The 14161-nt window shown below is 39.8% G+C and overlaps 2 protein-coding genes across 3 annotated transcripts in view; one reads left to right on the top strand and one right to left on the bottom strand.

Moving 5' to 3' along the window:
* MTBP (MDM2 binding protein) overlaps window positions 1–8093 on the top strand; it is a 37165-nt gene extending 29072 nt beyond the window's left edge. Inside the window, exons 18-20 of the mRNA XM_058174963.1 lie at window positions 381–494; window positions 6889–6954; window positions 7338–8093. Coding sequence (XP_058030946.1) covers window positions 381–494; window positions 6889–6954; window positions 7338–7376 — 219 coding nt within the window. The 3' untranslated portion in view covers window positions 7377–8093. The remainder of the gene's footprint in view (window positions 1–380; window positions 495–6888; window positions 6955–7337) is intronic.
* Window positions 8094–8247: 154 nt separating this feature from the next.
* Window positions 8248–14161, bottom strand: part of SNTB1 (syntrophin beta 1) — a 157950-nt gene continuing 152036 nt past the window's right edge. The window contains exon 7 of one of the 2 annotated variants that reach the window (XM_058177899.1): window positions 8248–9656. In XM_058177899.1, the coding sequence (XP_058033882.1) occupies window positions 9585–9656 (72 nt within the window). In that variant the 3' untranslated portion in view covers window positions 8248–9584. Of the gene's footprint in view, window positions 12935–14161 lie in introns of both variants that reach the window. The other variant, XM_058177898.1, reaches the window with a different exon arrangement.

Below are 14161 nucleotides of genomic sequence, written 5' to 3'. Positions count from 1 at the left end.
CCCTTCTCCTGGTAGCACAGTTCATGTGCAGAAGAACAGGCTCCAGCTGTTCTTCTGCCCCACTGATTTCTGACTCCGAAGGCAGCTGATAACTGTCAGACGGCCCTGCCCCATCTCTGTCTCCAACGCAGAGCACTCATCAGAGCCTTCCCCAGACTTCAGGACTGGCCCATGTTCTTCCCCAACTTCCTCACTGTCTGAGTCTGCCACTAGCTCTGCTGGCTGCTGGCGAGCCACAACAGATCTCCAGCTTTTGACCTAGAGTTTTACTTCTCTAGAATACATTACATGGTTACAGTAACTGGTGCCTTGGATCTGTTAAGATAAATCCTGATGTACTGCCCTTGAAATTAAAATAGACCCATTTTTTTCTTCCCAAGATGCTGAAGGACATAGTGATGAGTACTCTTGAGAAGCATGGCATTGCAAGAGACCACAAGTGCTTCACAACATGCAGTCAACGTTTATTTGAAATATCCAAGTGTTACTTAAAGGTACTCAAATGTTCTCTTTTTCCATGTGCAAAATACCAGATGATCAAACTGTGGGATAATAGATTTTTGTCGGATGGTTTAAAGGGAGAAAAATTTTAGTCCTTGTTTTCCCTTAACTCGACTGGGACTTCAGTTCCCAGAATTCCTGAGCCAGCCACCATTCAATTCTGGGAGTTGAAGTCCACAGCTCGTAAAGGGGTCATTGCTGGCCAACTTTGCCCTAATGGGTGATATGCACGTTCTTATTAACCTATTGCAGGAAATGAGAAATGTGATACACTGTAAATGCGAAAATCAGTTTGTTCGTTTTTAATTTGAATTTATATCCCGCCCTTCTCCGAAGACTCAGGGCGGCTTACACTGTGTTAAGCAATAGTCTTCATCCATTTGTATATTACATACAAAGTCAACTTTTATTGCCCCCAACAATCTGGGTCCTCATTTTACCTACCTTATAAAGGATGGAAGGCTGAGTCTACCTTGGGCCTGGTGGGCCTTGAACTTGCAGTAATTGCAAGCAGCTATGTTAATAACAGACAGACAGTCTGCTGAGCCACCAGAGGCCCATAGTGGGCAAATATAATTCTTTTTTTTTCTTTTTTTTGATATGCCCCCATGTTATAGTTAACCATTTAGTGAAAAAATGCTTCTCCACTAATGCACAGATATGTCATGAAGTTACACTCTGAAAAAGGGCACTCTGTTCTCAGGGGTATATAGTAAAGTTACTATTAAATGACTGAGCTAGTCCTCAACTTACGACTGTAATTAAGCCAGGAATTACTGTATATTGTGCTCATCGTTAAGCAGGTCACCATGCGACTACCTGATTTTATGATCTTTTTTTTTCTTTTTTTTTTGTGGTGGCCATCAAGGAAAGCATGGTAGTTGTAAAACAAATGTTGCGGTTGTTAACCAAATCCATTGTCCACATAGCCTTTTTTTTTTTTGTCAGAAACAAGGAATTCCGGTTTCCGTCAAAAAAAAAATTTAAATCATAATCACTGCAGAATGCTGCAAACAGCTGTAAATGCAGGCTGGATGCCAAATACCCAAAATACAATAATGTGACAGGAGGGGGGAGGGTAGCCTTTGGTTCTGGGTTGTAAGAAGCTAGCTCTGGGAAAGTCCATTGCAGCTTTGAAGAGTCGCTAAGCCAAGGATTACCTGTCAACTTTGGCTTAACTGAAACGGAATATTTAGCACTGTCCCTGATGCTGAATGCATTGCATGGCCTGTGCCACAAATACATTCACAGAGTTCCATGAAAAGGGGTTTTTTTTTTTAATTTTTCAGGTGTTCGGTGATTCGTTGCTTGATTATCTTTTCCAGAATCTTCCCGGTATTGAGGTCAGACTGATAGGTCTGTAGTTTCCTGGATCTGTTTTTTTCCTTTTTGAAGATGGGAACTACATCAGCTCTTTTCCAGTCCTCTGGCAGCTCCTGTGCTCCAGGATCTTTGAAAGATATAGTTCAGTGGTTCTGAGATCACGCCTGCCAGTTCCTTCAGAACCTTGGGGTGTAATCCATCCGGTCCTGGTGATTTGAACTCGTCTAGGGTAGACAGGTGTTCACTTACCATTTTCTTCCCTATTTTAACTTGTGTTTCTAATCTGTTTTTGTAGTGCTGTTTTTGATAGGTTGGATTGTTTTTCCTTTTGTGTAAAGACAGATGCAAAATATGAGTTAAGTAGATCTGCTTTCTCCTGTTGCTTGTCATCTTCTTGCCACTTTCTCCCAGCAATGGGCCAATTGTTTCCTTGACTTTTTCTTGTTTTTAACATGTTGGAAGAAGCTTTTTATTATTTTTACTTTTGTCGCTAGCCTTTGTTCATTGTGAGCCTTAGCTTTCCTCACTTCATCTTTACAGGCTCGGCTATTTGCTGATATTCTGCCTTAGTTATTTGCCCTCTTTCCACTTTTTATATTTGTCCTTTTGTCTTTCAATTTGTCAGATAGTTCTTTATGCATCCATGCTGGTTTCTTTTGAGATCTACTATTTTCTTCTTCATTGGTATTGTGTTAGACTGTGCTTTTATAATCTCACTTTTCAAAATTTCCCAAGCTTCTTGAGTTGTTTTCCCCCTGAGGATTCTCATCCATTGAATCCTTCTCAAGCTCTCTCTAAGTCCATTGCAGCTTTGAAGAGTCGCTAAGCCAAGGATTACCTGTCAACTTTGGCTGAACAGAAACTGAATATTTAGCACTGTCCCTGATGCTGAATGCATTGCATGGCCTGTGCCACAAATATATTCACGGAGTTCCATGAAAAGGTTTTGGTTTTTTTTACTTTTTCAGATTTTCTGTCATTCTGGTTGCATTATTTTGTCTGCTTTCTAGCAAGAAAAAAGCATGTGGAACAGAATTGGCCGTTCATTATAATTAAATAATAAAGGTAAAAGGTAAAGGTTCCCCTCGCACATCTGTGCTAGTCGTTCCCGACTCTAGGGGGTGGTGCTCATCTCTGTTTCGGTGGTCCCTATTTTTCTACTTGCGTTTTTTATGTGCTTTCGAACCGCTAGGTTGGCAGAAGCTGGGACAAGTAACGGGAGCTCACCCCTACGACACTAGGGATTCGAACCACTGAACTGCCAACCTTTCGATCGACAAGCTCAGCATCTTAGCCACTGAGCCACCAGAGGCCCATAGTGGGCAAATATAATTCTTTTGGTTTTTTTGTATGCCCCCATGTTATAGTTAACTATTTAGTGAAAAAATGCTTCTCCACTAATGCACAGATATGTCATGAAGTTATTTCTGAAAAAGGGCACTCTGTTCTCAGGGGTATATAGTAAAGTTAACATTAAATGACTGAGCTAGTCCTCAACTTACGACTGTAAGAAATTATCGTATATCGTGCTCATCGTTAAGCAGGTCACCATGCGACTACCTGATTTTATGATCTTTGTTTTTTTGTCAGAAACAAGGAATTCCGGTTTCCGTCAAAAAAAAAATTTAAATCATAATCACTGCAGAATGCTGCAAACAGCTGTAAATGCAGGCTGGATGCCAAATACCCAAAATACAATAATGTGACAGGAGGGGGGAGGGTAGCCTTTGGTTCTGGGTTGTAAGAAGCTAGCTCTGGGAAAGTCCATTGCAGCTTTGAAGAGTCGCTAAGCCAAGGATTACCTGTCAACTTTGGCTTAACTGAAACGGAATATTTAGCACTGTCCCTGATGCTGAATGCATTGCATGGCCTGTGCCACAAATACATTCACAGAGTTCCATGAAAAGGGGTTTTTTTTTTTAATTTTTCAGATTTTCTGTCATTCTGGTTGCATTATTTTGTCTGCTTTCTAGCAAGAAAAAAAGCATGTGGAACAGAATTGGCCGTTTATTATAATTAAATAATAAAGGTAAAAGGTAAAGGTTCCCCTCGCACATATGTGCTAGTCGTTCCCGACTCTAGGGGGTGGTGCTCATCTCTGTTTCAAAGATGAAGAGCCAACGTTGTCTGAAGACGTCTCCATGGTCATGTGACCGGCATGACTAAACACCAAAGGCGCATGGAACGCTGTTCCCTTCCCACCAAAGGTGGTCCCTATTTTTCTACTTGCGTTTTTTATGTGCTTTCGAACCGCTAGGTTGGCAGAAGCTGGGACAGGAACCACTGAACTGCCAACCTTTCGATCGACAAGCTCAGCATCTTAGCCACTGAGCCACCGCATCCCTATTATTAAATAATATTAAATAATATTGTATTAATAAATAATACATTGGTGTTATTTATTCATTCAGAGCTCTTTAATATACAAATACTGTAGGAGCCCAATGAAGCTAGGTAAAATGAGGACCCAGATTGTTGGGGGGGCAATAAGTTGACTTTGTAAATATACAAATAGAATGAGACTATTGCCTTATACACTGTAAGCCGCCCTGAGTCTTCGGAGAAAAAGCTCTGATGATAAGGTTCAGTGACAAAAATATGCGAAAATTTGAAAGGGACTGTCGTGCTAGGTGGTAGAACTCCTTTTATATGCAATAGATGAGAATATTTGTACCTTAGGTGGGGTCCTTGGCCATCTGTGAGGTTGGTGGTTTTCTTGTAGACATTTTGTCACCCAACTGGATAACATCATCAGTGCATAACCAAGCTCAGAGAGCACCCAAGGGCCCCATAGTGTATATCCTGCTGTCCTAGATATCTCTTCACCTCAGCCTAAACTTTGAAATTTCCAGGAGAAAAGTGAAATCTGAAACAATGGTAGCATCCGTCAAAAATTTGTCTTGGTCCAAATAGGTAACCTGGTGAGAAATTTTCATCAGGATTGTGATCTTCTTTCTGTGCACTGCTAATTAAGTTTTATTCTGTACGAATTATACACCAGCTTGAATCTCTGCTTCAGCCTACCTTGCAGAAAGTATTTTGAATTCTTTCAACCTTTTGGGGGAAGAGTTCCATTATTCATAACAGACCATTGCCATCTTGTGGTCAGCTGGGAACACAGAATTTTCTTTTTCAACCAGGCTGCTGCTTTCCCATAATCTAAACCAGAGGTCTCCAACCTTGGCAACTTTAAGACTTGTGGACTTCAACTCCCAGAATTCCTCAGCCGCCTTTACTAGGAGTTGAAGTCCATAAGTCTTAAAGTTGCCAAGGTTGGAGACCCCTGATCTAAACAACTCCATCCATTTACCTCCACTGCTAATGGAAAAGCTTTTTAAATAGTCCTCCTGTTTAAGATAAAGTTTGCCTATCTTTCATAAAATGGATTTGAGTATAGGATCGATTGTTGGATAAGTGATTAGTGTACACTGGTCAAATTGTGGGAATTATTATGGAAAATAAAAACTTTTTTTAAAAAAAAAATGGATTTATCGGAAAGGCAGGAAAAAGAAGACCTGAATCTTCTAGCCATGTTCTTCCTTCATAGGGATTAGGAAGAAGACAATAGATGACAGGCTCCCTCTTGGAGCAGTTGGTAGCAGGAACTACTAAACCACTTCCCCATATTGGGAAGAACCGAAGGGCTTCTGTTGGAGCATTTATGACATATAGGCAGTCCTTGACTTATAACTGATCACTTAGCAACCGTTCAAAGTTATGACAGGCCAACCTTCAAGCTGCTTATGCCCTGGATTGAAAGTTGCAACAGTCAGAGCCCCTCCACAGTCACATGACCAAAACTGTGTTGCTTGGCAACAGCTGCACAAATGGCCATTTGCAGCATCCTGCAGTCACATGATCGCATTTTACAAGTTTTGCCGAACACGGATCTTTACTTCTTTTCGGCAGAACCATGCCATACATAGCAAGCAATGGCTTTGCTTAAGGGATGGGGTTCATTTAATGATTGCCATATTCCCTTAACAACCGCCACAGAAAAAGAATGTAAAATCAACTGTCGTGACTTACAACTGTAACGGGCACGTCCGATTATGGTTCTTTGTCGAGGACTGCTTGTGCCATTGGGTGCAACCAATCCAGAACGTGTCAATTTTCCCCCTGATGTGGCTCATTATCCTCTCACTGCATATTTTTAAGTTAGGAACTCCTCTGATTTTACACAAGTATGCCCTGGCATCCCTTTTGCTATGACTTTATGGTTGGATATAAACATTTGGGCATTGAATTACATAACAATATAGGGTAGTGGTCTCCAGCCTTTCCAGCTCTGCAGAGAGGGAGGGGGAATGATTTCGTGCACATGCCATTTTTACAAATGCGGCTTTACACGCACATACTCGTACACCACTTCCACAGCTTGGTTCTGAAAAGGCCGTGGCCCAGCACCAGACTGGGGGTGGGGGTGGGGAACCTCTCATGAAGGGGACTAAATCGATTATGATTCAAACAAAAGTTGGTAAGGAAGCTTAGTTGACAAGACTAAACTACAATGATAAATAGGTTTTCTTGTTCGTCCACAGAATTTCTAAATTAAGATGTCTATATAGCTATTTAAGGGATGCGGTGGCTCAAGGGCTAGGACGTTGAGCTTGTCGATCGAAAGGTCGGCAGCTCGGCAGTTCGAATTCCTAATGCTGCCGTGTAATGGGGTGAGCTCCCGTTACTTGTCCCAGCTTCTGCCAACCTAGCAGTTTCGAAAACACGTAAAAATGCAAGTAGAAAAAATAGGGACCACCTTTGGTGGGAAGGTAACAGCGTCCCATGCACCTTTGGCATTGAGTCATGCCGGCCACATCACCATGGAGACGTCGTCGGACAGCGCTGGCTCTTTGGCTTTGAAACGGAGATGAGCACCACCTCTAGAGTCGGCAACGACTAGCACGTATGCGCGAGGGGAACCTTTACCTTTTATATAGCTATTTACTATTAAAAATGTGACAAAAGTAGTGTTACTAAATAAGAACATTATTCTTCCTTGCCATCTTAAAAGGTTTTTTCATTAATAAACCAGCGCATTTTGAAAGTAATGTATTTCATATTTAGGATTTGAAAACATCTCGAGGTCTGCTGGAGGAAATGAAAAAAGCTACTAACGGCAATGTTCAACAGGTAAAGTAATTGTTGTCTGGACCACGTCACAAGTAACTGCTCCTGAGAATTGGCTTCCATCATTTGTCAAAATTTGGCTTTATGAATTAGGTTAGCTGATGTCGACTGCCCCACGCTGGTTGAATCTGAAAGAGGACTGACTCATCCTTTTAATGATGATTTGTGGGATGTATCTTGAGTGTTGCTACACAGTCCTTGTTCATTGCCTAGCAGAAGCCTTGCTGATTTTAGGGGTTGCATAATATTTTCCTTTAGAAAAGCCCCCCAATTAGAAAAAACTGTTTCAACATCTAATGTATGTTCTCAAACTTCAATATGTCTTAAGTGTGTGTTTTATATAGGTATTTCTATTTTTAATTACATTTTCTGTTGCTTATTTATAGGTCATTGATTGGGTTTTAGAAAAAAACAAGGAGAAGTGACATAAGTAAGTGCAGCACACTCTGAGAACAACTTAAAAGTGTCTTATTGGTAGATATGTCTAAAGCTTGGCAGTACCTGCCACGCAATGCTTTCAAACCTCTTGAGATAATTAAATTGAAGTTATTTGTGTTGTAAAAAGTTTCTACTAGAATAAAAAGGATTTCTTAGGCTATCTTTCCCATCTGCATGATTTGAACGTTGCTTAGCTCTGTAAACATAATTTTTTTATTATATTCAAATGTGCAGAATGTCTGGTTAAATTAGTTAATAGTTCGTTTAAATAACTTGAAAGTATTGCTTAGCAAGTACTTTTTAAAACCAGGCATTTCAACCGTTTTAAAGATGAGGGACACATGAAATTCTAAAGAAATACCACGACTGTCAGGAAAAACTATTTTGAGAGTGGTTGCAAGTCACAGCTCAGTCACTTTACAAGACAGTAAACTATCCAGATTAAAAGGTAAGCAACTTGATATCAAGATCTTAGGAAAAAAAGGAGGAATAACTCAAAACACGGAAGCATTTAAATTCAGTTCTTTCCCTGAATTATTCTTTACCTCTCATTCCGTCCTTCAAGTATAATTCTGACTAGTGCTCTGTTCAAATAGACCAGGATGTTATCCCATCCTTGAATGTATAGATTCAATATAGATTTATATGTGTGAAATACCAGGAGGTTGATACTCCTTTCAATGAACTAAACTATTGAACAGTAGTAGTCTAGTAAGAGAACTTACCTGGAAGAATTATTCCCATCCTGTGAAATCAGTACTTCACTATTTTATACAAATTTTATTAGGCTGAAACTGTTAAACAAAAATCAATGACTTTCTTCTTGTCAAATAAATTATCACTTCACCCAAAAAAAAATCCAATAAATGACACTTTATTAAATATAGTCATTTTTTTCTCCCTCTTGAAAATATAAATATTGTAGATTAAATTTTTATAAATCTGGGGTAGTTCCATTTAATTCATTCTATCAATCCCATCTAAAGTAACGGCATCTAGAGTCATTCAAAATCTGTATTTGACTATAAATATATATTTATATTTCTTTTTGCAAATTAGTTATTCACTTCTTCATGTTATGATTTGAGCACCGTACAATATGTGATATAACTAATGAATTAATCCTGATTATATACAAAGCAGATATAGTTATAATATTCCAGTGGAGGGGTGTTAGGTATTGAAAGTAGCAGTACAATAGAATTTACATATGCATGAATGTTTCCTAAAATACACAATATTCTACTTTACACTCTGGCTTTTGCTCATTCACAATAATAAATACTGCCATGGAAGGAACTTGAAAATCCTGCTACATTGGAAAGGGTTATTTGAGATTCCTTATGTTTTTTTCACAAAATGCCGTTTAAATCACAAATTTTGTAGGTCATCCTTTTATGGACAGACACAAACCAATGAAAATTCCATATCTGCAAAAAAAATATTTATTTTAAAGTAGAGAGACCTCTGGATACATATGATATATATTTAAAGCTCCAATGAAATAAAAATGGAAGCTTAGGCACAAATTGGGCACATGGTGATAATGTAGGCTCAAAATCAAGCAGCTTTTTATTAAGTTAATTTTATATTAACTAACAAAACACAAGGAAAGGAATTATACGGTAGATATTCCATGGCAATCGGTTATTTTATAGAACTACCCAAAGACTTCTGCATATGTAAAATCTTAGCCATGGTTAAGAGCTCAATCTTGTTTTGTTTTTTTTTAATTTCCAACCTCCTTTCAAATATTCCCCAAGTTTACCTTAATAACATTTAAGAATTAACAGGACAGTCTTTATGAATCCTATTTATTCTCCCAATCAAATTACCTTGAAACCTAGATTAATTACTTCAGGGACAATGTAATGCTTCAGGGACAATTTGCTTCAAATGCAGCTGAAAGCAAGCATAACTTATGTATTTTACACTTAGCTTCCAGTTTTTGCTATCCTCATAGCAATTTATTTTATTTATTTATAATCAGTAGCAGAGAAACAGCATGGATTCAGGTTGAGAATTCAGGGCCATTTTCCCAACTGACCACATATATCTAAGCAACCCTAAAAAACACCCTTATTTACGCCCATAAACAAACAAAAAAAAACACAATTGAGTTAATTTGTGTCTCTGGCAATCCATATAACAAACAAGTTCTCTTTATTTGGCCTTTTGATGTAGCCATTAAGTTTTTAATATGGATGTATCTGACAATCATTTAGCCGGTTATTAAGAGGCAAAGCAGGATTGGACGTGGCTTGTACCTGGGTGGGAAAAAACACAAATAAAGGTTTATAGCTGGGGATCAGACAGGTGAAAGTATTTGAGAAGACAACAGTTCAGGTAGTCCTTGACTTATGGCCTTAATGGAGCCGGTCCCTAATAAGTATACCATGTCATGAGGATGGTAACGCGAGTCACTCACTTGATTTTATAAGTTTTGTGTCTGTCGTTTAGCGGCTGCAATGTCGTGAAGCGAACTGATGTTTTGCTGTGGGCCACTTTTGCTAAAAATGGAATCCCAGTTTTCAGCAAAAGCATTGCAAAATGTGGCCATGTGACCATGGGATGCTGCAAATGGCCTTAATGATGCCTTGATTACAGAGTGCCTGAAGTGCAGTCATGTGACTGCCGGGGAGAAGGCCATTAGAACTTCAGAACAGGGTCAGGTCGTAAACCAAGGACTACCTGTACATCATGTCCATATTGCAGCCAAGATGAGTCCTTGGATATATCTATGAAGCTGAGTGCAACTTTAAGGAGACTTTAGTTTTATAGACCATATGAAAACAGTGTTAAAGTGACACTTCAACAGCAGTTCGGTCTGCTGCTACTGCTGCGATGGGATTGTCCTTGTTCTCCAGAACGAGACGGAAAGAAAAGATCCTTGATGTATCTTGGGTTTTTAATCCAGTGAATGGCAGTCACCAGGGTGAAGCGCTGCCGCTAAGATTTCAGCCTACACCAAGTTTCAGAGCTCCCAAGCTACAGACCACAATGTTCAGATGCCCCCCGTTGACTGCCACGATACAAAATTTAAGATCTCAACTAGTTAAGTCTTGAGCAGCTTTGGGATTCTTCTAGTTAAACATTGTTACGGGCACCCAAAGGTACCTTTTCAAGAGGCAACTGGACTTTTCTTTGAAGACATTCCACTTCTCATCCAGGGAAGTTGCTTCAGCTCGGACAACCATGACCTGGATGACTGAGAAGCTCCATAGGCATTGTTAAGGGCAGTTGATCAAAATCTTGAAAAATGACCAGGAGAGTCTCTCCTTTCCTTGGTGGAATATGCCGAGTATGGGAGGGTAGGGAAGAAACTAGATCACACAACTTATTTCTCTCCTCCTTGATGTAAAACCATGAGAAAAAGGAGAAAACCCTGGCAGGTGCAGAAGGTTCTCTTCCCGGCTTAGGTGAGGTCTTCAAAACATCAGTGGAAAAGATACCCTATGATATTGCTCTGATTTTTGCAAGTTGGATCCAAGTGCCTAATAAAGGACAGCACACTCGCCAACTTTAACCTATTTTCTGAGCTTTAATAGCCATTTCTTGCTTCTTCTCTGAACTAGGTGTTTTTTTGCATGGATCTTCTAGCTGAGGTGGATGTTCCTCTTCTTCTCCTTGTTCCTAGTTTTTTCAACACGGCTGATCGCCATGGCTTCTGTCCTAAATTATTCAAGACTTCATGGGCAGTGCTTCTGTATTCTTTCTATCCATACTTCTTCAGCATCCTCCTCTGCCTCCTGGTGTCTGCTGCCACCTTCTTCCTCATCACAAAACCTTTGCTTTAGAAGGGCCTCTAGCCCTTCTAAAGGGCTAGAGGCCCTTTGCAAAGGGGGTTGTTGCAAAGTGCAAAAGAATGACAAGCCACAAAACAAATGAGCCAAAATTCCACTGACCGCATCACATACGAACTAAAAGTTCAGCTAACTTGGGACTCATTTGAAATGCATTTCCTCTTTTCAAGCTGTTTTGAGATAGTTATCATTTCCATCGCTTTTACTGTACTTCCACGGTAATGTTTTAAAATGCATTATGTACGCCAGATTCTACCTCCATTCCCTTTCACAAGTTATTTTTACTGGAAAAATTGCAATCTTATAGAACTTATGTTATTTGGATGTCATCAATTGAATGGGCTTTGGGTTTTTTTCCCCCAGCAAATTCTCCAATGTGTCCTGTGTCTATGTTATCTAGAAATATTTTTGAGATTTTGCTACAAGTGTGTGCACTCAAGAGTTCCTTCTTATGGCTAGTTTGATCAGTCAGCAAATTCAGTCTGCCTACAGCAGGATTTCCCTTTAAAGATGTGAAGTCCACATCTTTAAGACATGTGGACTTCAACTCCCAGAATTCCCCAGCCCCAGGGAATTCTAGGCGTTGAAACCCATGTGTCTTAAAGTTGCCAAGGCTGGGAAATGCTTGACCCATAGTAACTTGAGCTCTACCCGTGTGACTTACACAGATTGATGTGCTTATTAATGGGAAAAAAATTAAGGGTGGATCGCACGCCCATCTCAGCTCTCAACAACCAAATCACTAACTTGCACATAGAAATTTTCTTTTGTCCTTTTTGAAAACCAAAATACAGTTTGGTGAGGGGGGAAAAAATCTAAAGCACATAGTTTTTTTTAAAAAAATCCTTATTTTGATGTTAACTCTCTATTTAGCTTTTTACTTTTCACTGGCTTTCAAATTTCCTGCTCTCTAGGATTTCTACCCACAACCATTTCTCTGCAGTTAACAAAGGATTTAGAATATGTTACCAATTTACGAGGTAAATAGAGAGTACATTTTAAAGAAGGGGTCTTCAACCTTGGCAACTTTAAGACTTGTGGACTTCAGCTCTGAGAATTCCTCAGCCAGCTTTGTTTTAGTGACTGAGGAATTCTGGGAATTGAAGTCCACAAGTCTTAAAGTTGCCAAGGTTGGAGACCCCTGTTTTAAAGGGTGTGGGGGGGAAGACGATGAAGGGGAGAAGGGAAAAACTTTGCATTCACAGAAGCTACTCTACCATCACCAATCTTTCCATTGAAAAATTGCTGAATCTTCTAGGGAAGCCCTGGCATTCTCAAAACCCAAGATGGAGTGGACTGCTCTAAAAGCATACATAGAGGCACACTTAATGAGTACGAAATGTCATCATACAGTCATTCATCTCTTACTTCTTAATGATTCAATTTTGGCTTTATTCAGAGCAATCAATGTTGTTTCCCTTGCAACATATGTTTTAGTTGAAGCAAATATTCCAACTTTTATTCTTCAGAGCTCTATTATTGTATTTGATCATAGCATTGACTTTGTCCCATATCTGAACTTCCGGTCATCTGCAGAAGAGTTCATATGTTCTCTTAGTGGCTCCCAATGTTGACAACATGTTGGAGAGTTGGACTCGAGTAGTTCCACTTTTTTGTTGTTGTTGTTCTCGCCAATGACAGAAAAGAATTTATGCTACCAATCCAAGTCTTGTAATCTTGGCAAAAAGGAATGAATGAATAATGAATACAATTGGCTTTGGACAGGAATGAAGGTCCAGTTGCTGAAATTAGAACACAAATAGACAAGGAGTTATTGTGTGTAGTTAATTCTGGACTGGGTCCAGAATTTGTTGCCCAAGCCACCAAATATTTTAGTTGAAATTTAGCATTATTTTTCAGCATTGTGACTGAAGTTTTGGCAAATACAGTGATACCTCAGTACTCGACTGCTTCAAAACTCGTCGAATTTGGTTCTCAACCCATTTTGATGTGAAAATGTTGTCCTAGTACTCAGCATTTGTTTAGTATCTGATGTGCTGTTCTAGGAAGAGGGGGAACAGCTGTGGGGAACAGACAGGAAGTCAACCATGCTGGGAAGGTTGTTGGATAACCATCTGTCTGAGATGGTGTAGGGTTTCCTGTCTGGGCAGCGGGTTGGACTAGAAGGCCTCCAAGGTCCCTTCCAACTCTGTTGTTATTTTTATTATTATTAAAAGGAGTGACGGCCACAGACAGCAGACAGGAAGTTGACCGTGCTTGGAAAGTCAGAGAGGAAAAGGGATAGACAGAAAGTTCCTCCCAGCCAAAACAAAGGCTCCCATGATAAGTCACATAGTTTGTTTGGGACTTGTCCGTTTTAGTTCCTTGTCACACCTTCCAGAATGAATTAAAGCCAAGCCCCGAGGTACCACTGCACCAACATTTTGAGGCTCCAATAGATAATTTAATGGAATAATTCAGGCATGTTACATCAGGAATGATTTTAAAAGACAAAAGAAGAGTCAATATCAAAGCAATCGCCAGATAACTGGGCTCTATCTTGTAGGGCTGACATATGGTTACCATTGTAATTCTGCTATGACTATATTTATGGAACTACACTAGAAAATCGGGAGACGAGATGTGAGGGAGAACCAAGTCCAGCACTTGATTCCCTACCCAGATAATGGATCTGCTTGCTGATGGGGACAGTGAGCAACAGGCAGTCTATCCAAAATCCAATTGAGAGACTGTGAAAAGAAAGTTCAGTTCTAGCTGTGAATTTAAGGAACAGGAAAATGCATTCCTGTCTGCGTGGAGGGTTTCCATATATGAAATGCCCTTCGTTGAAAGAAAGTGCCCTCTTGGAAGAAGTCAGGACTGTAAAATATGATCCAAGGAGTAGATGATGTGCATCAGCCTTTTCCAAGCTTTTCCACAGAGTGCCTCTAGATGAGTAGTTTTTTGTTTTTTTTTTGGTAGTTATGAAGTTGTCAATCCTGAAGCTGACCTGCCCAAAGCCATCTTGG

Source organism: Ahaetulla prasina, chromosome 3 (genome assembly GCF_028640845.1).
Source record: "Ahaetulla prasina isolate Xishuangbanna chromosome 3, ASM2864084v1, whole genome shotgun sequence".
NCBI lineage: Eukaryota > Metazoa > Chordata > Lepidosauria > Squamata > Colubridae > Ahaetulla > Ahaetulla prasina.
This window is presented reverse-complemented; position numbering and strand designations above follow the sequence as displayed.